Source organism: Martes martes (assembly GCF_963455335.1).
Source record: "Martes martes genome assembly, chromosome: 4".
Lineage (NCBI taxonomy): Eukaryota > Metazoa > Chordata > Mammalia > Carnivora > Mustelidae > Martes > Martes martes.
This window is the reverse complement of record NC_137891.1, coordinates 36,382,857-36,406,593: the sequence shown is the minus strand read 5'-3', so window position 1 is coordinate 36,406,593 and position 23,737 is coordinate 36,382,857. Positions and strand designations below refer to the sequence as shown.

General features: G+C 46.5%; 1 protein-coding gene across 1 annotated transcript in view; it reads right to left on the bottom strand.

Moving 5' to 3' along the window:
• Positions 1 to 23,737, bottom strand: part of SNX31 (sorting nexin 31) — a gene marked incomplete at its 5' end in the record, with an annotated part of 60,683 nt that overhangs the window by 22,976 nt on the left and 13,970 nt on the right. The window contains 4 exons of the mRNA XM_080801633.1: positions 5,178 to 5,247; positions 8,498 to 8,585; positions 9,749 to 9,839; positions 13,709 to 13,819. Coding sequence (XP_080657759.1) covers positions 5,178 to 5,247; positions 8,498 to 8,585; positions 9,749 to 9,839; positions 13,709 to 13,819 — 360 coding nt within the window. The remainder of the gene's footprint in view (positions 1 to 5,177; positions 5,248 to 8,497; positions 8,586 to 9,748; positions 9,840 to 13,708; positions 13,820 to 23,737) is intronic.

Sequence of the window (23,737 nt, the reverse complement as noted above, 5' to 3'; positions counted from 1 at the left end):
TGGCAAAGACTAAAATATATATATATATATATATATAATATTCAGGGCTAGCAAGGGTTGAGGGAGACAGGAAGTTCCATAAAGAACTGATGGGATGGAAACTGGTATGATTAGCCCATGCTGCTTCTATTTATCATGTTTTAAAAGAAGTTTTCCACTGGTCTTCAGTTAGCCTGTCAACCCCTCAGGGGAAAACCTTGAGTCCTTCACCTCAGGGTATCTTGTCCAAGGTCTTACTCACAGCAAACACTCAATAATTCTTTACTAATTGTCAGACACTTATTTATACCATAGTCTGAGTATAGGTTTACGTGTTCCATTCCTCAGTGTTACTGGTGGTGCCTTATCTCCAAATGGAGAATGAAAAGCTGAATAAAGTTTTGATTTAGCTATTTAGATTGAGCAAAAGGAGATGGGTTTAGAGAGGAGAAGAAAAATAGTATTTGTTGAGAACCTGCTTTAGATAGGTTTTCTTATGGACCTTATCCAAATTATTCTGTGGGATAGGAACATCCCCCCCATCTTGCAGATGGGTAAATTGAGGTCCAGAGAGATGGCTTTTGAGAGTTAGGTTAAAATCTGGCAAAATCTGGCAAGAGTTAGGTTAAAATCCCAATCTGGCCACTGCACCGAGTCCTCCTGTCCTTGCCCAAGCCGCTGAATTCTGAGCATGTGGACAGCATCCACCCCAGGACCTTCTCCTGGTCACCAACTATTCTCAAAACTAAGCATAGACACCCTGCCAGAATGGAATTGATGTGGGTGTGAAGAATGGAACTCCTTTTCCTCTCCCGAATTCCACTTGGTGGTAGAGTCCTGTAAGGGGCTGTTATCACAGGGCAGAGGTAACAGGGAGAAAGCATGACTAAAGAAAGAAGTTAAACAGCAATCACAACAGTAAGGACTCACTGAAGATAGGTCATTCAGCATTAGGGGACCTGGGACTCTCAGACACAGAGATTTAAATGCCCTACCTCAGCAGGGCTAGACTGCTTTTGTTTCACTACCTTTGAAAAGATTTAACCCTGATTATGGGCTCCAGAGTCATCAAATATATGACATACAGGACCTCTCCTAACAATGAGAGAGTCAGATTTAGACAAATGGCTCTGCTCAGTTCTTTGGCCCCCCAAAGACTGGCCGCTAAAGACTTACGTAGAAACTGATTTTTTTATTTTTAAGATTTTATTTACTTATTTGACAGGGAGAGAGATCACAAATAAGCAGAGAGGCAGGCAGAGAGAGTAGGGGAAGCAGGCTCCCTGCTGAGTAGAGAGCCCCATGTGGGGCTTGATCCCAGGACCCTGAGACCATGACCTGAGCCGAAGGCAGAGGCTTAACCCACTGAGCCACCCATGCACCCCGTAGATACTGATTTTTAAAATTGAGTGAAATCTCCTAAGCCATGGGTTTCACGCACTTCCATCACACATATCCCATATCCCCCACAGTGAGAAATGGAGAGAAAGGCATCAGTCACTCGGCTCCAGCTGGTGGAGGCATGGCACAGCAAGGCCAGAACTGTGCGGGTAGGCCTGGGTCTGCACAAAGGGCACCAGGCCCTGGGGCTCCAGGGAAGGTAATGGTCAACCCAGGCTCCCCTCCCCGAGCCACGGGCCCTGATATAGGGTTAAGCCTGCCTGGAGGAAGGGACCCCTTGTTCTAATTTGCACAAAATTATCATTCTGGCCAGTGGTGCTGAAACACAGACCGAGAATTGACCAAGCCTCAATATTTTTGAGAAAATCCAGAAATTTATAGTGGTATATACAATCTTCCATTTTGTTCATGTTCCTCAAATTTTAAAAAAGGGAAAAAAAAAAAAACATGTGGGAGTCCACTTGGCTCCCAGGATGTCACGAGGCATAGCTGCTTTAGAAAAATCAAAAGCAATTATGATGGCACCATTATTTATCAGAAGAACTCCTAAGAACATTCTGTATTAATTTTTTTTAAAGGATGATTGCTTCTCACACATTCACACATCCTAAGCTTCCAGGACAGTCTCTGCCCTGGGCTTTTCAGAGTCTAGTTAGGCAAATATGTATGTGGGCAGTATTTTCAAGGCTGAGTGAGAAGGACCATAATGGGTATAAACAAAATACCACAGGAGCAGAGAGGAAGGGAGATATTTTCTTTCGAGGGGAGCTGAGAAGAGTTTCCCCAAAAGAGGCCACAATGATGGTTGTGACTCCCTGGGGCCATCTTCTTGGTACCTCTGTGTGGATTCAGCAAACAATGAGAATATTGATGGTAATGGCACAGACGGTTATACCATCAGCAACCATCTTTTGAAGACTTTGCCAGGCAAAGACCTACAATTTGGATAACAGTCTATTCAAGCTGAGAGAGAACTTAGAAATTGTTCCTTCAATCTCATCGCTTAACAGGGGGACGTTGTTAAGCGATGAGATTGGATCAGGATCAGAAGAATGAAGGTGGCGTGCCCTCGATCACACCGGAGAAACAGCCCACAGCACAGCAAGGGACGGAATGCATCTTCGAGACTGAATTCAGTGTGCTTTCCGTGAAGCATTTTTCCCCCCAACCATAAGCAGAGGAAATACAGAACATTTCTCTCTGGTTTACAACTCCTTGATGAAGACAGAGAAAATTCCTCTAATGACGTTGGCAGCCTCTGCTTTTCCCCACAATGTATCCTGGAAACCAGGCCAGGAAGACTGTTTCCCACCAGAACAACAGTGGAACTAGGTGATGCTTTCTCCACCAAGGATGTGGTATCAAATAGACCAGACACAACTCATAACGCACAATAATAGCAGGGTTACAACTGCAGTGTGCCTCGGAAGATATTTAAAATGGTAAATTATGTTCCAACGCACACCATGTGGGTTTAATTATATGGATCAAAGTATGATCAGAAATAAACTCAAAACTGTATTCTAGCCCTTAAACTACAGTAGTGAACATTAAATATTCAATAAGTGATATTTTGATTTGCCTCCTTTGAATTTAGAAGAGCTTTGTGAAGATGATTTATTAGATTGCCTTGGTCTCTTAAGAAGTCACCTACGAGAGGCCCCAGGGTGGCTCAGTCCGTTAAGCATCTCACTCTTGATTTCGGCTCAGGTCATGATCCCAGGGTCCTGGATCGAGCCCCACATCAGGATCCCTGCTCAATGGAGAGCCTGCTTTTCTCTCTCTTTCCTGCTCGCTATCTCTTTCTCTCCCAAATAAATAAATGAAATCTTAAAAAAAAAAAAAAAAAAGGTCACATAAGAAGGAATGGGCATTAGGGCTGTCACCCCTTATCAACACTCTGGCCTCTGGGCTCCGTGTGTCTGCTCAGTCCTACCCCCAGGTGCTCCATCCTGTGATGGAAAAACCAAGGTCCCTGCATGAGGCTGGTGGTCTAGTGGGGGAAACAGAGATGTCAGTGATGCTTTACTTTATCAGATTGTAGGCACCATGGATTCTGGTACCATGTTTTTGTAAGACACTAAGTAAAAACACTGTCGGTTAAATGGTGGCATGCCCTGTGGTTTGGGGGCCTGGTGCATGGACCCACCATGCCGACCTTCCCCAGCTTCTTTCTTCTGAGGCATTTGGTGATTCTCCTGCCTTCTGCTTTCCTGCTTGGCCTGTGCTAGGCTGTCCTTTTGCATACAGCTCAGTAAAACTCCCAGAAGTTTCCTCTCTCTGGGCACATAAAGCACCTAGTGGTTGCTTTACAAGATAATATGGAAGTGTGGTCATTTCTTCAAAGATGAGCTTCTGCTTTATAAATATAAAAGGGAAATCTGCCACTCTGTCTTTGCCTTTTTATAAACTGTTTATTTATTTATCCATTGATTCATTGATTCATTTATTTATTTAGAATGAGAGTGAATGGGGGCCAGGGAGGCAGAGAGAGAGACTCTCTAGCAGACTCCCTGTTGAGTGTGGGGCCTGACGTGGGGTCAGTCTCATGAGAAGAAACCAAGGATTGGACGCTTAACTGACTGAGCCACCAGGCACCCTGTCTTTGCCTTTCTGGGCAAGTGGTAACTCCCATTCCATGGAGAAACATCGTGTCTGTAGTGACGGGGGCTGGTGAGGCAGGAGAACAAAGGTGGGGCTGAGGAGACCTATCACAGAGGCGGCATCCACTGACCATCCCTCTGCTTAGCAGAACCTTCACCACCTGGTTTGGGAAAGGAAAGGAGGCCAAACTCCAAATGTACTTTCTGAGGAGGGGGGGTGGCTTAGGGCATTGGGGTAGGCAGTACCAACAACATAATTTGAAAGGGCCTAATGCAAAATGAAAATGTGGGGTCTCTTGTTCCAAAATTAAGGATTTCAAGATGGCGACAGCAGAATCTTAAACAAGTGTGGGGCCCTTGTGAGCACGGGGCCCAGTGCTGCTTCACAGGCTACACATCTCTGAAGTGGGCCTTGTGGGTAGGTATGATGCTTGTCGCCTCAGGGAAAAAGAAGAGGATGTTAAAATGAGATTTGGGGATGACACGTAGCTTTAGATTATCAGGGACATCATTTCTAGGCTCATGTAAATTGGCCCAGATGATGGAGTGTTGGCTGGAAAACTCGGAGAGATTGTTAAAAAGGAGGTAGAACTTTTCTTCTTTCTAAATTCTGCTTCTTTAAATTTCTTTTTAACTGTGGTAAAATATATATAAAATGTATCATTCTAACCATTTTTAAAAAGGTTTATTTGTTTATTTTAGAGAGAGAGAGAAACTGTGTGTGAGCCTGTATGTGTGGGGGAGGGGCAGAGGAGGAAGCAGGCTCTCTGCTAAGCAGGAAGCCCTATGTGAAAAGCCTGACGTGGGGCTCAATGTGGGGCTCGATCCTGAGACTCCAGGAGCATGACCTGAGCCGAAGGCAGAGCTGAACTGACTGAGTCACCCGGGGACCCCACTTCTTAACCATTTTTAAGTGTACAATTCAGGGGCACAAAAAACATTCATAAGGTCGTGAAACTATCAACACTCTCTTACACCTACTTTTTTAGCAGCCCCAGCAAAAATTCTGTCCCCGTTAAACAATAATTCCCTGCCCCCTTGCCCCTAATAACTTCCATTGTACTTTCTCTCTGTGAATTTGTCTCTCCTAGCTTTGATGGTAGAATTCCTAACTATTACCCATTTTTTTCTAATGGTTTCAATCCCAAATGGTGAAGACCATCAGGTGTTTTGCGAGTCCTTGGTCCCCCTCACCTGCATGTAGATCAGCTGGAGCGCTGCTGGGCAGTCCATTAGCATGGAGTCCAGGGACGGGTCCATGTACCTGTGTGGTACAGGAGCATTAAGTTCATTCAGACACCATGGCCGGTGGGCACACCTGGGAGCCAGTGCTCTCTGCGGTGGTGGCCCCCTACACTTGAAACTGAGCCCCCCCTTACTAACACCCCTCTCCTTGCCTAGCTTTTAGTTTGTCCCTCCAGCTCTCTGTCCCCGATTTTCTTTACACTCTATGCTCTTGCCTGGTGGACCCTGAGAGGAAAGATGCCAAACGCTAAAGCTGATGGAAAATGGCCCACAACCCGTTCACACTCAGTCCCCGACTGTGCATGCCCTCTCCCCACCCCACGGAAGAGTGTCTTCATCAGCCCCGTACCCACATCTGTATCACTGCCCCATGCCCAGGTCACCCAGGCTGCTTCCTTTGTCAGGCCCCCTGCCTCAGCCCTGCCCTTCCGGGTCAGGCTCTACATTCTAACCTGAGGGCTCTTTCCTGAGTAACCTTTGGACTCTCGGTCCCAGGAGTTAGATCATTCATCCTGCTCCTCTCCATGGTGCCCATCATGGGACACCTAGCTTTCATTTCCAGCTCTATCTATGACCCACCTCCCTTCCTCACACTCTACATTCCAGCCATGTGTTCTCTCCTCTGCCTGGAAGACTACTGGCCTCCCCAGCCTCCAGCCCTGACTCGCCTGCCTCTTCCGCTATCCTCTTGTCCCCACTCCCCAAGGCTTCCACTCCATCCTTTAGCACCCTAAATTCCTCCTGACCACTGCTCTCCTCACGTGGACCCTGACACCAGGTAGGTCGGGGCTGCATCCTATTTGGAGTTGCCCCTCTGGACCTTTGCAGAGTGACTTGCAAATGGCGGGGCTCCGGGCTCCATGTCTGTCTAACCTAACGGATCCAGACTCACCAGGATAAACTGAAATCCTGGCTCCCATATAAGCACAGGAGCTGCTAAGAATGGATAGAAATGGTCAGGAAAGGACCCACAGCAGCTAGTCTAAACCAATCTGAAGGCAGACGTAAGCAGAATAACTGCCTTAGAAATGAATGGTTAACAAACCAATGGGACTGACTAGGAAAGGACGAAAATGTGACTTGAAGATCACCTTCCTCCTGGGGGGGTGGGGAGAGGCACCGGAAGCACTCTGTTATATTCTATTTAGCTAACTTGCCACGCAGCACACGCACCCTCTTCTCTGTGGCAGAGTAGAACAACTGTTGTGTCAGAACTAGAGAGCCTCCAGACCCATCCCACACTGGGGCTCCGAGAGGCCAGGGCAGGCTCCCTCTGGTCTGCAAGGAACCGTATCATAATCGGAGAGATGCCATCAGAGAATTCACAGACAGCGAAAAATCCCCCAGAGGCTGGCAAGGCTTCATTGTGATGCTTCACCTGCCAGGAATCCCACAGCTTATGGCAGCCAAGCCAGCCTCCCTGCTCCCACTCAGTTAGACTTCTCCTAGAAAGAGGACAAAGCTCCTTCAGGATCATATTCCAGGCTCTCCCCCTCAGATGACGTGACCCCCAGCTCTAACAATTGGAGTGAGACCTCCTTTCTTCCCAGTTCCCATAGGCAAAGGCAATCTGCCTGGATCCGAGAAGCTGACACGTGAATGACATCTTCTCTTGCACTGATGATCTAGAATATACCTGTTTAATGAAGACATAGGCAAAGCCCAATTTCCAATTAAGGCTTCAAGATGAGGGACAGAATCCTCATGTCTTTGATGTCAAGTTCTCTGGAGAGCCCATGAGCGAAGCAGTCTAAGCCCCAGGGATTTCTGTTGTTACTGTTATTACTATTATCATTATTATCCTCAATATAACAGCAACAAACAAGACCAAAATTTATTGAGCATGTGGAATGATTTTATTTAACCCGCATACTAAGTGTATGGGGTAGACTCTTATTATCATTCCCATTTTACAGATAAAGAAACTGAGGCTTAGTGAGCTTGAGTAACTTGGCTAAGGTTATTCAACTCAAACCCAAGAGGGTTGGGATTTAGATTCACATACTCTGACCCCAGGAACAGTCATGCTCAGCCTCACTTGTCATACTAAACAGCTTCCAGAATCACTTAGATGGAACTGCTCAAGGTTTTTCCTTTTCCCCTTCTCAGGGTTCCACGCCACAGATTTTGACAGTTTCTCAGAATACTTTGAATAGCAGTATATGAACTTTTAGCCTTGCCCAGAACATCCTTCCAAAATTCAAAACCAAGGACTGGAACTCTAAGCGAGGCATCACGAGGTCAAGATCGCTACTATTCCTAGATTACAAAATGCCTTTCTTTAAAACTTCTGTGATCAGATGACAAAATAGCTGGGCTGGGAGACAGTGAGCCAAAGAAGCCATCCAGTACAGCCATGGTAACAAACATTGCGGACTACACATTACGGGATATGCAGGGAGATGCTTTATTTATTTATTTATTTATTTTTAAGATTTATTTATTTGAGAGAGAGAGAGAGCATGAGAGAGAATGGGGGGGAGGAGCAGAGGGAAAGAACCCCAAGCAGACTCCCCACTGAGCTTGGAGCCTCACACGGGGCTCGATCTCACAGCCCTGACACCCATGACCTGAGCTGAAATCAAGAGTCAGACGTTCAGCCTACTAAGGACCAGGCATCCTGGGGTACTTCTTGTTATTTTCTGTTTGTTCTCTCTCCCTAGGGCTTCCTGTTTCTGGGGGGAAAGGGTAGTATTTTCTCAAAGGTGTTCAGTCAGTCTAGGGGTATGGCTGGCCCTGGCTTATATGCATTTATTGTTGGAATCCTCTAGGAACATAAGCGGAATAATACTTTAGAGTTCAAATTCACGGCAAGTTGGCTGAGTCCACCCTTTGCCTTCAGGGAATATCATGGTTCAACAGATGAATCGTACCTGCTTGTAATCATCAACCAATTCCTTCAATTAACCCAGCTGATAATCCATTCCAAAGCAAGCCCACAATCTGCAGTACCTCGGCGTTCCTGCTTCCATCCCCACCCCAACAGCACTGGCTTTTCAAGCCTTGTGTTCATGGCCACCATCTCCAGGACAAGAACCCTCAAGTACTTAGGGGAGACCACTGAAAGTCATCCTCAACATCTTACTGTTTAGGACAAATATTCTGGTTCACTCTCCGCTCACTCTTCTTTATGGTTCTCCTCTCAACTGTCCCCACGTTCCTGGTCCCTCTCTAGCTATTAGGTTGTGAGCTGACAGGGTGAGACCAACAAATGCTCAACAGGAATCCAAAACATCCTCAAAATACCACCGGTCACCATAAATGCTTACCACTTCCTCAGTCCGACGTTGCAGTTTTCCGCTTCAGCGCTTCGAAGACTCACGTAAGGGAGTTCAAAGTCCACCAATTTTTTCATGACTAGGGAAGGGGGAAAGAGAGTCCTACTGGTTGAAACAGCACATATAGTTTACATACCGAGGCTTTTGAAATGAGAAAATTAAGCGTTACTGTTGGAAAGAATAAAATCACAACAATAATATTCCCTTGCATTTGTACACAATTTTTAACTTTCTGAAATTCCCTTTAAAAATTAGTAGCATTTGGGGCGCCTGGGTGGCTCAGTGGGTTGAAGCCTCTGCCTTCGGCTCGGGTCGTGATCCCGGGGTCCTGGGATGGAGCCCCGCATCGGGGAGGGGGGGGGTCTCGGCTCAGTGGGGGGCCTGCTTCCCTTCCTCTCTCTGCCTGCCTCTCTGCCTACTTGTGATCCCTGTCTGTCAAATAAATAAATAAAATCTTAAAAAAAAATAAGTAGCATTTGATCCTCATAAAATATCAATACTTTTAGTAGGGGGCATTTTACCCTGGGATACTGAAAAAGAACCTGAGATCCAGAGAGGTCTGGTGCCTTCACCAGCCCACGGCAGATCTCAGAGGCCAAGTCGCAACCCAAACCCCTTAATTCCAACTCAAAAACCCCTTTCTGTAGCTTCTTGGGAACTTTTGGAAACTGCCTTCAGATAATCAATACTATTTCACAAGTAAATAACTTGTCCTATCTTAGACATACACTGTAGAGAAATCAGAAAGCCATGTGAATCATACCATCATCTTTCACTAACTTGTTACACGAGTTTTAAGAATCTGAGAACTTATTGATAGCATCCACATTTTACAGCCAACATTCCTGAACAAGGAGAAGTGATGGGATGTCTTGACATCTGGAGTCTAGCTGTCCATTTTGAGGTTACAGGGTGGCTGGTGGTCAGCAGCCAGGGTGTGAGGGTCATGGTGAGACGGGCCCTGGGCCTGGGACCAGGGCAGGCATGTGATGCAGTGCAGTTGCTGGAAGGACCTGACGTCTTGCTGCTGTCTGTGCACCCCACGCCACCTCTCACCTCTCACAGCTCACCCTGAACACAGACACAACTTTTCATCCCCCACTTTTGCACCAGGGGCTGGGACAGTAGTAGGGCCCATGCACCGCCCTCACTCGGCTGTATCTCCTGCATCCTGTGGGCTGGGCACCCGCCCACACCAACCCTCCCCGGCTCCTGGCTGCCCTACGTTCCTTCTCTCCTTACCAGACTGTTTGCCCTCTTTGCAAAATCGAATGAGAAAGAGTCCAAAGTAGCCCAAGAGCTCCTGACTCAGTCCAATTCTGTGTGACACCACCTGTAACCAAAAACAAGATAAGTTAGGAACGTCCGCCATGGTAACAGTGATGGGCAGAATTTGAAAACTGCCTGTAAACTCGATAAAAAAGGGCTTTGATGGATTGCCGACGTTAAAAGGAATCTTTTCCGAATCTAAAAGTGAGCATACTAATTTTAGAAAATTAAGAAATTAAAAAAATTAGAATGAAGAAAATAAAAATCAGCTCAAGCACAATGGACATGAGCCAACCTCTGCCAAGGCTGGTTGTCCCATCTCTGACACAGATGTGTCTCCCAGAGACTTTGGTCTTTACAGTCCACTGGAGGGCAGCAGTCATTCTCCATGTCCATCTGTCCTTCTGCGGTCGGCCACTGGGGCCCCCACACCAGCTGACCTTCCTATGGGCTGGTTTATCTGACACGGGGGAAAAGGGACGTGCCCTTCCACTTGGCTGTCCAAGCTACGGGCCGTCTTTGACTCCCTGGGCCTGCTTCTGTCTGATATCTCCAGTGATGGTAAAGTCTAATTTGTCTGACGTCGCTCAGTGAACCTCAGATCCCAGGCACAGGCTGCTTTCATTTCATGTTCCTCCTTGGCTTTTCTGTCAAATGGCTTTCCTTCCAACGGTTTCATTTTTGCCAGTGGCTCATGAGGCTGGAAGCTCACTGTGTCTTACACTGACTCACCTTCCCTCGGCGGGAATGTCCATGTTACCACAGACTCTCCCCTTCTTCATCCACCCAGACCCTCCCTCTTGAAGACCGGGTCCCCGAGTGATTTCTTTGCTTGCACCCCCTAAAGGCACTAGACCACCTCTGGCACCCTCAAGTGTTCACCTTTACTGTCGTATGTGTGAGCTGATGCTTTAAGCATGGCTCCAAGGGGACAGCTGTACAAATATGAGGCTCAAAGAGGTCCTTGTCCTGTCAGAGATCTGTAAGTTACCTCAGGAGACCATCTTATTAGGTGGGTGAGATGAGGGGGTGTTCTCGGCAGAGCCTTGAAAATAAAGAGAAGCCTGGGAACTTTTCACACGTTCACTCAAGGCTTGTCCCCATTCGCCTTTTTTCTACCTCACCCATCCCCATGCCCGTGCAAAAACCCCAAATCAAACCTGCTGGGTTTGATTTGGGGTGAGTGTGTGCTGGGTTGTAACAGGCTGCAAAGACATCTTTTCCTAGAGTGTGACCCACGTCCGTTTAGATTAGACTCCTCTCTTCTCTGACTCACTCAGTGAAAACAGCAAGCTCTAGTGCCAGGACAGATAAAGGAGTGGGGGGAGAGAATGGAGAAGCCTTTTGTAATTTATAAAGACATAAACCCACATACCTTCTTTTGAGAGGAGTAAACGTGGACAAAAAGAGACCCAGTATTTTCTTCTTAGCAAATGTTAAGGACACTTCAAAACACAACCACCACCAGTAAAACCTGAATTAGCGCAAATGCGTTTAAAACCAAAAGGAGATTTTAGCTTGTTGCTGATTCTTTAAGGAGCCCAGCAGGATGGCAGTGAGGTGCAGAGTGGGGGGCCGTATGCTTGAGGAGATATAAACAATGGTTTTCAGTTACAAAATTGAACTTACATTTCTATGCAAGCTGGAGAGGTTCCCAGCTGCTGGAGAATTCACCTGTCTGCCTGGCCAAGGGCTCATTTTACTTTTTATAGAAACTCCATGGCTTGGAGGGCGGAACCTCCAGGTGAACTTCCCTGATGTTAATGTTGTCAGTGTCAGGGGTGTGAATTTCTCATGAGTCAGTGAGATTGGAGGAGGGAAAGTATATTTTTCTGAGACAACAAATGCACCTCGTTAAACCTATCCTTTTAGTTACAAGAGGAACTGGGCCAAACAGATGGGATTGGGGAACCCTAGGCTTACTACCCTACTCAATAGTGACTCAACACTCCCTCCCATAATTATTATTATCAGTAATAATACCCATACTGAGAAATAACCATAACCACCACTGTTGATGGAACATGGGCTACTTCTATAATTACTTGGACATGGTCTTGAAAGGTTAAGCCACTTACCCAGACCCACACAGTTATGACGTGGCAGTGCCATCATTTGAATCCAGCTCTTGCCCTGACCCCAGGGAGGTAGAGACCCCAAACTCCCACCAGCAGCCAACTTCAGCTGCACATACGTCTCAGCAGCCCAGTGAGCCCAGGATGTGACAAACATGTCAGTAATGAAGCTGTCAGGCACGGCAGGGGCTCTCCAGTTTTCCATGGGCCCTGCCATTCCCGAATTATCTCACATCCCTCACTGACACCCCTGCGTTACAGGCCTGGCCCTGGAGGCATCCTGGTCTGTGGCCTCCGCCCTATTACTGTCCTTCTCCTTCACTGATGTGTCAGTCTCCCGCTCTGCAGGGCCTCTGGGGGACGATTTAGGGAAGAATATTTTTGTATTTGAGAGGTTTTTTTGTTTTACTTTTTTTTTTAATAAATCCCCTCAGGCATTAAGTGTCCAGGGCCTCTGATGTTTTTTAGAAAGGTCATACTGGAGGTCAGTATAGAAGACTGGTGAGACTGCAAGCCGGGACTACTTTGGGGGCTGCTATAGAAATCTAGCTGAGAAATAAAGGCTCAAAATGAGGGTGTGAGGATGGAGAGGAGAAAATGGAGATGGGAATTGTTAGGAGAGAGACTTGGGACACGAGGTCAGTAGGATTTGGGGGGGCCGGGGGTTGGTTAAGGAGGGGGCTCTGGGGTAACTTCTTCATGGAGGGCCTCGGCAATGAGGTGGCTGCTGATCCCATTTCAACAGGACAGCAGTACAGGAGCCAAGAAAAGGTGGTGTACAGTGACTGTCATAGGCAGGAAGGTCCAAAACGATCACTTTTGGGCAGAGCCAAGACCCTAGAGAAAGGACATTTCCTAGTCTGGGGACAAAACTGCTCTTTGGAGACCAAGAAGGCATGGGCCAGCTTCAATCCCCAGGGTAGAAAGAGGAGCCATGATACAGGGAGAGGCCGTCCACCCATGCCACAGTCTCAGGTAAAAGTGGGCCTGAGAGCTGGGAACCCAACAGGGAGGAATTGTTTCCTGCCCAGAAGGTATCAGGTACCACCTCCCCAGCACAAGAATGTTCTGTCCTTGGAAGACCCTAGAAACTTCCTGACCTCCACCTGGTTATAACTTTATATTTCCCTCATATACTTCTCTGGAAGATTAGAACTAAAGCCCTCCAAAGGAAAAGGACCTGGGAACAGTGTGTGGATGTGAGAAGCCAGTGTCTTCTTGGCACCCAGGGGAGGGAGGAAAGGCCCCAGGGAAGAGCTGGTAATGGCTGCCATCTAAAGACGGGGAGGGTAGTCTCTGGGTCTTGTCCTCAGACTTCATAGAACCAACTAGAATTCATGTCTGGCCCTCTGGACCCAGAGTTAGACCTGCTATGTTGTTGGTTTCAGGGATTTTCCCTGTGGGGGAGGAGGAACAACTCTCAGCCTTTGAGAATTCCTCTGTCACTCTCTGATAGGACCTGTCACCAGCCTACCTCGGTACTGCCTGTTTCAGACTCATCTGGATTCCACTCCCTTTCCTGCTCCCAACTATGAGGCATCCCATAATAAAGCACTTGGCACATTTCCAGGGTACAACCTTGGCTGAGTCCCAGGTGACTGACAGCAGCGTTGGGGAGGGTCTAAAAGATGTCTGGGAAGTTGATGTCCACAAGGAGAGTAAAACCAAAGACGCTCCAGAGGATTGGCTGTAGCTCAGATTCCTTGGTCCGTCTCCCAGAAAATCCCAGCATCTCAACAGATACATCATCCACAGTAAAAAGATAGGCAGGAAGATTCTGGAAGGTAACTTTATCCTAGTCCCTGCCTTCAAACAGAATGATTCCTAAATTTGGTTCTGGAGTTTCGACAAAGTTTACCTCCAGGACTCTTTCAGCAGTATCTGATGTTAGAATTTTGACTGGAATATTCCTTCCATCTGGCAGAAATATATCCAGAGAGGCTGTCTTGGTAGTGATGCTAAATGTGTCCTGCAAGCAAAAGAAAAGTACAGTGAGCCCTCACAGTGCCCTTCAATGGGGCACACGGAGCAGAAACAGTCAGTGACTTCCTCTACCTGGACCCTCAGGGCATTCGGCATCCAGAGACACATAGAGCTGACTGCACAGATTTGATGGATGGAGTCCTGAGGGGCAGGGTGGGGTGAGGCAGTGTGTGGAGAGGCTGAGACAAAGCAATGACATGTGCAGCTTGAATAATTTCCAAATAAACAATAAAGCATCCATTTTAAGGGGAAAAAGAAAAGCTATCCATGTGACCCTGAGGCATCTCAGATTTTAATTCTCACTTTGACTATTTCCCGGCCTCCCTAAAAGTCCATCATCTGCAATAATTTATGATTTTGCTATAGCAAAAATCTGAAGTGTGCAAACCATGAGGCCTGAATGAGGAAGCATGTCACTATCTGGGAAGCGAGTGTCCAGTCCTGCTTTGCTCGTACGTATCCATTCTGCAAGGGGTTGTGTGTGCACTAGAGGCGACAGCAAACCTGGGGGCCTGTGAAGTTCTTGGGTGAAATGCTCTAAAATGTCAAGGACATGGTAGAGACCCTGGGAAGGCCTTCAGAGTTCGGGAAAGTGTGAAGCTGTAACTGGTGCTCTGTTACCACAGAGAGGGGGCACCCAGGAGGAGGCATGGGCAGTGCTGCCCAGCTGAGCCTCCAGGGCAGCTATGGGGGAAAGCTGTTTTTAGCCCCTGCCAAGTGGGATGCTGTCAGTCCACAGGGCTGCTTCATCTCTGGGAGGCTGATTCAGGTCACAGCCTTTCTGATCCCAGGATCTATGACAGGATTAAACCGTAATGCACCAACGCATCCACTGTAGGCAATGAGTTTGCTTCTCTCCTCAACATCTAGAATAACGGTGGTTATGTATCATCCTGGGGAGAACTGAGAGAAACCACTGTCTGTGTTCTAAGCTTACCACATAAGCTAGAATTTCAGTAATACAGGGGTGCCTAGACAATGTGCACCCAGCCCAGGTTACTACCTTTCTGGTATCAGGCTGGGGGAGAGAAGAACCAAATGACCAATCCTAAGATAGTTCGGAGATCACAGAGTTGCACTCAGGTGAGCTGACCAACTGGGACCTTTCCCCTCAACAGGCCACACCTCCCCTTTCCTCACCCTGACCACATTCACAGATACAACAGATCAGGTTTTGTAGGGAACTTGGGGAATCCAACAACTCAACTGCATTACCCAGGTACCTCAAAAGGCCAATCACATTAATGAAAGGCTTACTTTTCCCAATTTTATTATCAAAGGGCAAGCTTTGACTTTAAATTTTAACTACCCTCTCCCCACCATGTACTTACTATTACTAAGTTTCTATGGGCTCCCTCAAAATAACGGTTGCAAATAGTCTCTTTCTAGGCCATCTTTGCCTAGATGTTGGCTCTTCAAGTGTTGGGGCCTATAATCACAGAGATCTCTTACCTCAGGGGAAAAACAGTCAAAATGAATGAAAAGGATGCCATTGCTTTTTGGTAAGATTCTGAAAGAAATCCTAGCATTAATTTATACTATCTTATAAATTGGCAACTCCCAACTCAAACCAAATTGCAGACTGGTAAGATAGCTATATTACATGAACAGCTAAAATGATATAAAGTCATACCTTTATTAAATTCTTCTGCAAAAGCGAGAAAGCAGGTTGGATTGGCAGAGTGGGTCAGATTATAAAGGGCCCTGAAATCAGACACTTGAGGATTTTATTAAAAACGCAAAAGAAAGCAGAAGGCTGGAAACAGAGTTATGGAAAGACCTGCCTGGTCATGTGGCGAAAATGAGTGGGAAGATAGAGAGGGGGGTGGGGGAAACTCAGAGGTCAGCTGCAGCAATCCCCTTGGAAGTTCCAAGGGACTGGGCTGGACCATGTGAGGAAATGGGTTCCAAGCCCAGCTCCTGCACTCACCACGTGGGACCTTGTGCAAACCTGGAGAGGTTACTTGCCCTCTGTATTCCTCATTCCTTCAGCTCTAAAATAAGGATGGTAATAGGGCCCACCTCATAGGGCTGTGGTCAAGATTCAAGGAAGCAAGGTGTGGAACTTGGAACAATACTCACAGCAAACGCCCAACTGGGTTATATTGTAGCGTTATTGCTAGTGGAAGGAAGGAAGAGGAAGTCATGTCCCTTTCATTAGAATGAGCACCAACAAGTAAGAAATAAAGGATTCAAGAGAAGAGTCAGGAAGATATTTTTAACACTCATATCCAGGCAAGTTCTGAGTTGTGCGTATTTTATATCTTACACTCTTAGCTCTTGAATCCATCCACTTTTCCTCTCCGACACCAGCATCTTAGACCCAACTGACACCTCCTCCCCCAGACTCCTGCAATGGCCTCCTGGCTTCCAGTCTTCTTCTCTTTTTTTTTTAAATTTATGTGTGTGAGAGAGAGAGAGCGAGCGAGCACATGAGGGACAGGGGTGGGGGGTGCACAGAGGGAGAAGGAGAAGCAGACTCCCCACTGAGCAGGAAGCCCAAAACAGGGCTTGATCCCAGGACCCCAGGATCAGGACTCAAGCCAAAGGCAGACTCTTAACTGCCTGAGCCACCCAGCCCCCCCCACCCCGTTTCCATTCTCCTCCACTACAAAGCACTCTCCACATACCAGCCAAAGAAGTATTTTTAAAAAGCAAACCTAAAAATGTTTTCCCCTCACTTAAAACCCTCCAATGTCCTCACCTTTGCTCATGGAAGACAGCTATGCTCACCACTAAACAACCAACACTGGCCTTAATAATGCTCACAGGATGCCATAAGGAAAAACACGGTTTTTCTCTACTCATCCCACTTCTGACACTATCTACCTGGAGTTAGCGCAGACCCCACAGGTTAAGGCCTCAGTCCCACAAGACAGCCTCTCTCCAATTTCAGATCCCAGTCACAGGTCCAGGCCTCCCACACTTCTGACCAACTGGCTAGAAATCAGGGGTTCCCATGACAGCCTCCTCAAGATTGGTAATTTTCAAGAAATGCTCACAGAATTCAAGAAAGCTCTTTGTACCTACCATCACCCACTTATTATGAAGGACACAACCCAGAAACAGCCAAATGGAAAAGATGCATTAGGGCAAGGGACGTGGGAAGGGACACACAGCTTTCATACCCTCTCTGGGCACGCCACCCTGCTAGCGTCTTGGCATGTTCACCAACTCCAAAGCTCTTTGAACCCCACAGTTTGGGGACTCTTATGGAGGTTTTATTACAAAGGCATGTGATAAACATTCTTAAGAGGAAGTAAAGAAATAGTCACTTCTCAGATCCCCCAAGCAAAGCCAGAATGAACTAGACTTCCCAGGTCAGTAGGTTGCCCCTAACTTTCCAGGCACACAAAAACTACTCCAAATACCTTCTCAGTCTTCTTTTTCTCAAACTTGTTGTTCACATCAGACCATAGAATACTACAGTTTAAGAATCAAGAACATTAAAAAAGTCTTTAGCCTAGAGGCTAAGAATCTATACTCAGAAAACTATAAGATACTCATGAAAGAAACTGAGGAAGACACAAAGAAATGGAAAAATGTTCCATGCTCCTGGATTGGAAGAACAAATATTGTTAAAATGTCTATGCTACCTAAAGCAATCTACACATTTAATGCAATCCTTATCAAAATCCCACCCATTTTTTTCAAAGAAATGGAACAAATAATCCTAAAATTTATATGGAACCAGAAAAGACCTCGAATAGCCAAAGGAATATTGAAAAAGAAAGCCAAAGTTGGTGGCATCACAATTCCGGACTTCAAGCTCTATTACAAAGCTGTCATCACCAAGACAGCATGGTACTGGCACAAAAACAGACACGTAGATCAATGGAACAGAATAGAGAGCCCAGAAATAGACCCTCAACTCTATGGTCAACTTATTTTCGACAAAGCAGGAAAGAATGTCCAATAGAAAAAAAACAGCCTCTCCAATAAGTCGTGTTGGGAAAATTGGAGGGCCACATGCAGAAAAATGAAAGTGGACCATTTCCTTACACCACACACGAAAATAGACTCAAAATGGATGAAGGACCTCAATGTGAGAAAGGAATCCATCAAAATCCTTGAGGAGAACACAGGCAGCAACCTCTTTGACCTCAGCCACAGCAACTTCTTCCTAGGAACATCGCCAAAGGCAACAGAAGCAAGGGCAAAAATGAACTATTGGGATTTCATCAAGATCAAAAGATTTTGCACAGCAAAGGAAACAGTTAACAAAACCAAAAGACAACTGACAGAATGGGAGAAGATATTTGCAAACGACATATCAGATAAAGGGCTAGTGTCCAAAATCTATAAAGAGCTTATCAAACTCAACAACCAAAGAACAAATAATCCAATCAAGAAATGGGCAGAAGACATGAACAGACATTTCTGCAAAGAAGACATCCAGATGGCCAACAGACACATGAAAAAGTGCTCCACATCACTCGGCATCAGGGAAATACAAATCAAAACCACAATGAGCTATGACCTCACACCAGTCAGAATGGCTAAAATTAACAAGTCAGGAAATGACAGATGCTGGCAAGGATGTGGAGAAAGGGGAACCCTCCTACACTGTTGGTGGGAATGCAAGCTGGTGCAACCACTCTGGAAAACAGCATGGAGGTTCCTCAAAAAGTTGAAAATAGAGCTACCCTATGACCCAGCAATTGCACTACTGGGTATTTACCCTAAAGATACAAACGTAGTGATCCAAAGGGGCACATGCACCAGAATGTTTATAGCAGCAATGTCTACAATAGCCAAACTATGGAAAGAACCTAGATGTCCATCAACAGATGAATGGATAAAGAAGATGTGGTATATATACACAATGGAATACTATGCAGCCATCAAAAGAAATGAAATCTTCCATTTGCAACGACGTGGATGGAACTAGAGGGTATCATACTTAGTGAAATAAGTCAATCCGAGAAAGACAACTATCATATGATCTCCCTGATATGAGGAAGTGGAGATGCAACATGGCGGGTTAGGGGGCTTGGAGAAGAATAAATGAAACAAGATGGGATCGGGAGGGAGACAAACCATAAGTGACTCTTAATTTAACAAAACAAACTGAGGGTTGCTGGGGGGAGGGGGGTCGGAAGAAGGGGGGTGGGGTTATGGACATTGGGGAGGGTATGTGCTATGGTGAGCTGTGAAGTGTGTAAACCTGGCGATTCACAGACCTGTACCCCTGTGGATAAAAATACATTATATGTTTATAAAAAATAAATAAATAAATAATTTTTTTTTAAAAGAGGGGGGAAAAAAGTCTTTAGTCTAAAGACTTTGATTTCGCCTTTTCAAAAATCCCTTTATCTCCAAGGCGATCACAGGGGAAAAACATAGAGCGTGGTAAATGAAGGGAGTCTAGAGACACAAAACAAAAGGGATGTGGTTAGGGGCAGGGCTGGGTGGGCTACCATCACTCTAGAAATTTCTCATAACATCCATGGAGCAGGGCCTCTGGGTCTAGGCTCCTTGGGTTCAGATCCCAGCTCTTTCATGTATGAGATATGTGACCTTGGACAAGTTACTTCACCTGAAAAAGAGATCCTAATGGCACCTCCTTCAACAAGTTGTGCGGGATAAAGGAGAGAATGCACATAAAGCACAAGGCCTCGCCCAGGTTAAATCACCCCACAGCAGGAAACCCCTCTTGTTTTTGCAACTTGCATATGATCATCCTTGAGAAAGGGTTTCCTCAGGAGGGCGGCAGGAAACTTGCACGCATTCAGGTTTCTCACGTCCTGTGTTCTTGCCCAGAGAGAAGAAGCTCTTGTACTGCTCTGCCCAGAGAGCCTGGCCTGGGAGCCTGTGATTACCTGGCAATAATCACTTGTTGAGTGCAGGCCAAGCACTTATCAGAAAAGGTGCAAATATGCAGGTCTGTAGAATATTGAGCCAATATTGAGCCAATCCCTGTTCCTTGGTCTCCTTTCACAGTCCGGCAAATCCATGTATCACCACTGCTCATTCCAGTTTTCCCGGCTCCATGCGCCCTGCACTAAGCAATCTGGCTACAAGCTCCGTGGGCCGACCTCTCCTGCGTTTACTGCATCTATTTACCATCAGTAAAACACTCTGGCCCTGCAAGGTGGTCGGGGAAGGGATTCCTGGAAGTTGGAGTAGACTCACCCCCATTGCTACGTGGCTATTGCTTCCCTTTTCCTAATATCAGTCCTGAGGCTTCCAGAAGGCCAGACACTATGTGTTTTGTCCCTAACAGGAAGAAAAAAGCTAGAGTATAATCTGATCTCCCTGCCCACCCCAGAAATCTCCAATACCACCTTAGTTGTCACTTCCTTTAGAAGGTCGCCCAGATACACACTCATCCTATGGCAGTGTCTCCTGGCCCTTTTCTCACGGGTCACAGCAGGTGCTCCTGCATCCACAGTGCGCGGTCCCGCCTCAACAGCGTGTGCTCCTGCGTCACGGTGCGCGCTCCTGTCTCACGGTGCGCGGTCCCGTCTCAGTGAGTGCTTCTGCGTAAAGGTGCGCGGTCCCGTCTCATAGCACAGGCTCCTGCATCACTGTGCGCGGTCCTGTCTCGCGGTGCGCGCTCCTGTATCACGGTGCGCGGTCCCGTCTCGGTGCGTGCTTCTGCTTAACGGTGCGCAGTCCCGTCTCAGTGCGTGCTCCTGCGTCACGGTGCGCGGTCCCTTCTCACGGTGTGCGCTGCTGTATCATGGTGCTTGGTTCCGTCTCAGTGTGTGCTTCTGCGTCACGGTGCATGGCCCCATCTCATAGCACAGGCTCCTGCATCACGGTGCACGGTCCCGTCTCACGGTGCGCGCTCCTGCATCACGGTGCGTGGTCCCATCTCAGTATTCATTACACTTAGTGCCCTGCCCAGTGACTTTTCTGTCTCCCCAACACAACAGTAAACTCAGTGAGCTGGACTGGGTGCTATTTGCTGGGGTCTCCCTCACCTCTACAGCAGTGCTGGCTCTCTGCGAGCATTCACTACTCACTAGGTATTTGCTCAATGTGTGAATAATAAAGGACAGCATAAGGAGGACAGGGATGCAGGGGACACGGAACCACCTTCCTGATTTAAACTCCCTTTTCAAAATCATCAACCTCCTTTATAAACATCCGTCGTGCTCTCCTTTTGGAGACAGAAAACAACCGGAAGGAAGATCCTCCTGGGAGAAGCTGAAAATTGTCCGGAGCCTGAACCACTACTGGGTTTTCAAAGGGACTGCCCAGTGCAGTTGAAATCAGACCTGGTTGGGGAGGAGAGAAGCAGAAGTATGGAGGTGCCAGGGAACTCAAGTCACGGGGAAGCTGGCTGCAAGCAGTTAATCCCCAGGGACTAGCGTGTCTGGGAATACAACTGCAGGCCCAGTGGACACTACCTAGTGGCACAGGAGGCCAAAAAAAGAAAATGTACAGACACACTATCTTTGCAGAAAGCAATCTCTCAGCATGGTTGGGAAGAGAAGAAAGGACCAGTGTTAATGGTAGCAAGTACTTCGTAAGTGTTAGTTTGCCGGATGATATTTAAGGGCTTTAAGAGATATTGAAGGCTTACTCAATCCTCAAAACAGCCCTGTGAGGCAGGAGTGATTCCCCTATTTTATAGCTGGGGGACTGAGATACAAAGAGGCTGGGTACATTGCCCCCCAGGCCATACAGATGGAAAGTTGGGCAGCCAAAATTGAAACCTGGGTCATCACACTCCTGACATTGCACTCTTAAACACCGAGCCAGTCCTGAAACTACTTAGTCAATGAGAGGGTTTTTTTTTTATTATTTTTAAAGATTTTATCTATTTATTTGAAAGGGAGAGAGAGAGCACGAGCAGGCTGGGGAGCAGCAGGCAGAGGGAGAAGCAGGCTGCCCACTGAGCAGAGAGCCCGACATGGGACTCAATCCCAGGACCTTGGGATCATGACCTGAGCTGAAGGCAGATGCCCAACCGACTGAGCCGCCCTGGCGCCCAAAAAGAGGGTTTAAAATGCTGGATCATGATGTGTGGAACTATGGTTATGGTTCACTGCTAGATACACTGCTCGGCCCTCCGGGCAGAACGTTAGAGAACGTGCTCAGAAACAAAAGGTAAGATCCAGACGTATAAAGGACAGATTCAAATGACTCAACCCCAGCTCCTCGCCAACACTTAGTGTCAGCTGGCTCACGAAGCACAGACCCTTCCAAAGCTGAGTGACTGCCGGAGAAGAAATAGCCAGAGCCCTCGGCAAAACACCTGCCGGGAAGGAGGAGGAATTTTGATCAACTTAGGGTAAAAATTATATTCCCCACACCATGCCACTAAGGAGATGCCAATGATAGATGTATTAATAAAAATAGAGCTTCTCTGAACTAAGACCTCAAAGAAGAGATGAAGGCCTCAAAAAAGAGGTATGATAACAAAAAGGTTGAAAAGTAAGCTGGTCAAGTTGATGGAAGACATAGAGGAGAAAAATAAAGCCATTACAAAAGTGGAAATCTCATCAGAGGAAGCACGGTAAGGTAAAACACTAACAGAACTAAAACCAGGCAAAAATCTTTCAGAGTATCAGAAGAAAAGACACTCAAAGCTCCAAGACACTGACACCCCATGAATGGTTTTTATTTTTTTTATTATTTTTAAAAGATTTTATTTGTTTATTTGACAGAGAGAGACATCACAAGTAGGCAGAGAGGCAGGCAGAGAGAGAGGGGGAAGCAGGCTCCCCGCTGAGCAGAGAGCCCAATTCGGGGCTCGATCCCAGGACCCTGAGATCATGACCTGAGCCAAAGGCAGAGGCTTAACCCACTGAACCACCCAGGCGCCTCCCCACCCATGAATGGTTTTTTAAAAGCGCTGAATGGAAAAGTCACAATGTACAAAAAAAGATGATAAAACTGAGGCCAAATGTACCTCTGGCGACTGGCACAGAAGGATTTGCAAGACTTAGAATTAAAAAAAACAAACAAACAAGTTTTAGTAAGTGTGTGGAATATATGTTTATTTGTAAAACAGAAAGGATTTGCATAGATATGAATGCATGTAGATGCATAGAAATGTGTAGAAAGAACGCACATTAAACTGGAAACAGCTGGGGCGCCTGGGCGGCTCAGTAGGTTAAGCGTCTGCCTTCAGCTCAGGTCGAGATCCCAGGGTCCTGGGATCAAGCCTCCCTGCTCAGCAGGGAGTCTACTTCTCCCTCTCCCTCTGCCCCTTCCCCCCACTCACGCTCGCTCCCATGTGTGCACGCTGGCGCTCTCTCTCTCTCTCTCTATATATATATATATTCAAATCAATAAATAAAATCTTAAAATAAATAAAAAATAAATAAACTGCAAACCATTGCCTCTGAAGAGGGTTGCTGGAGGTTGGTGGCGGGATCATACACCCTTCTGTGCTGTTTGAATTTTATAACCATCAACATCTCCACAACAAACTCAAAGAAAAAGAAAATACGTATTTTTTAAGCATCAAATGTAGGTGAAAATATGAATGGTGACACAATGGGAGACTCCAGGGTCATTTTTCAGGTTGAATGGACCAGTTACTATACCAACGTGGTTGACCCACTGAATAAATGAAATTTGCTTCCATTTTTTACAAACCCCATCAAAGTATCATTCCTCCCCTAGCTAGGGATCCAATTCAAAAAATCATGTTATTCTTATGACTTCAATCTTTGCAAAGCTTTCCATTCAGTCAAGAACATACTTGTAGACATAAAAATGTTCCCCCGTGTACAACGAGAATGAGTGGTGTGCTAACCAAGCCTACTGGGCAAACTTCCAGCCTCTACAGGCAAGTGGCCAGTGGTTCTGTAGACCAACAAAGGAAAGGGAGTTGCTCTGTCATTCTGTTCACACTGAATTTTCTCTGTGATCCATTTACAACAAAGTTAGGAGCAGAGAATATACAAGGAACAGTTGGCCCAGCTCTTACTGCTGTCTCGAT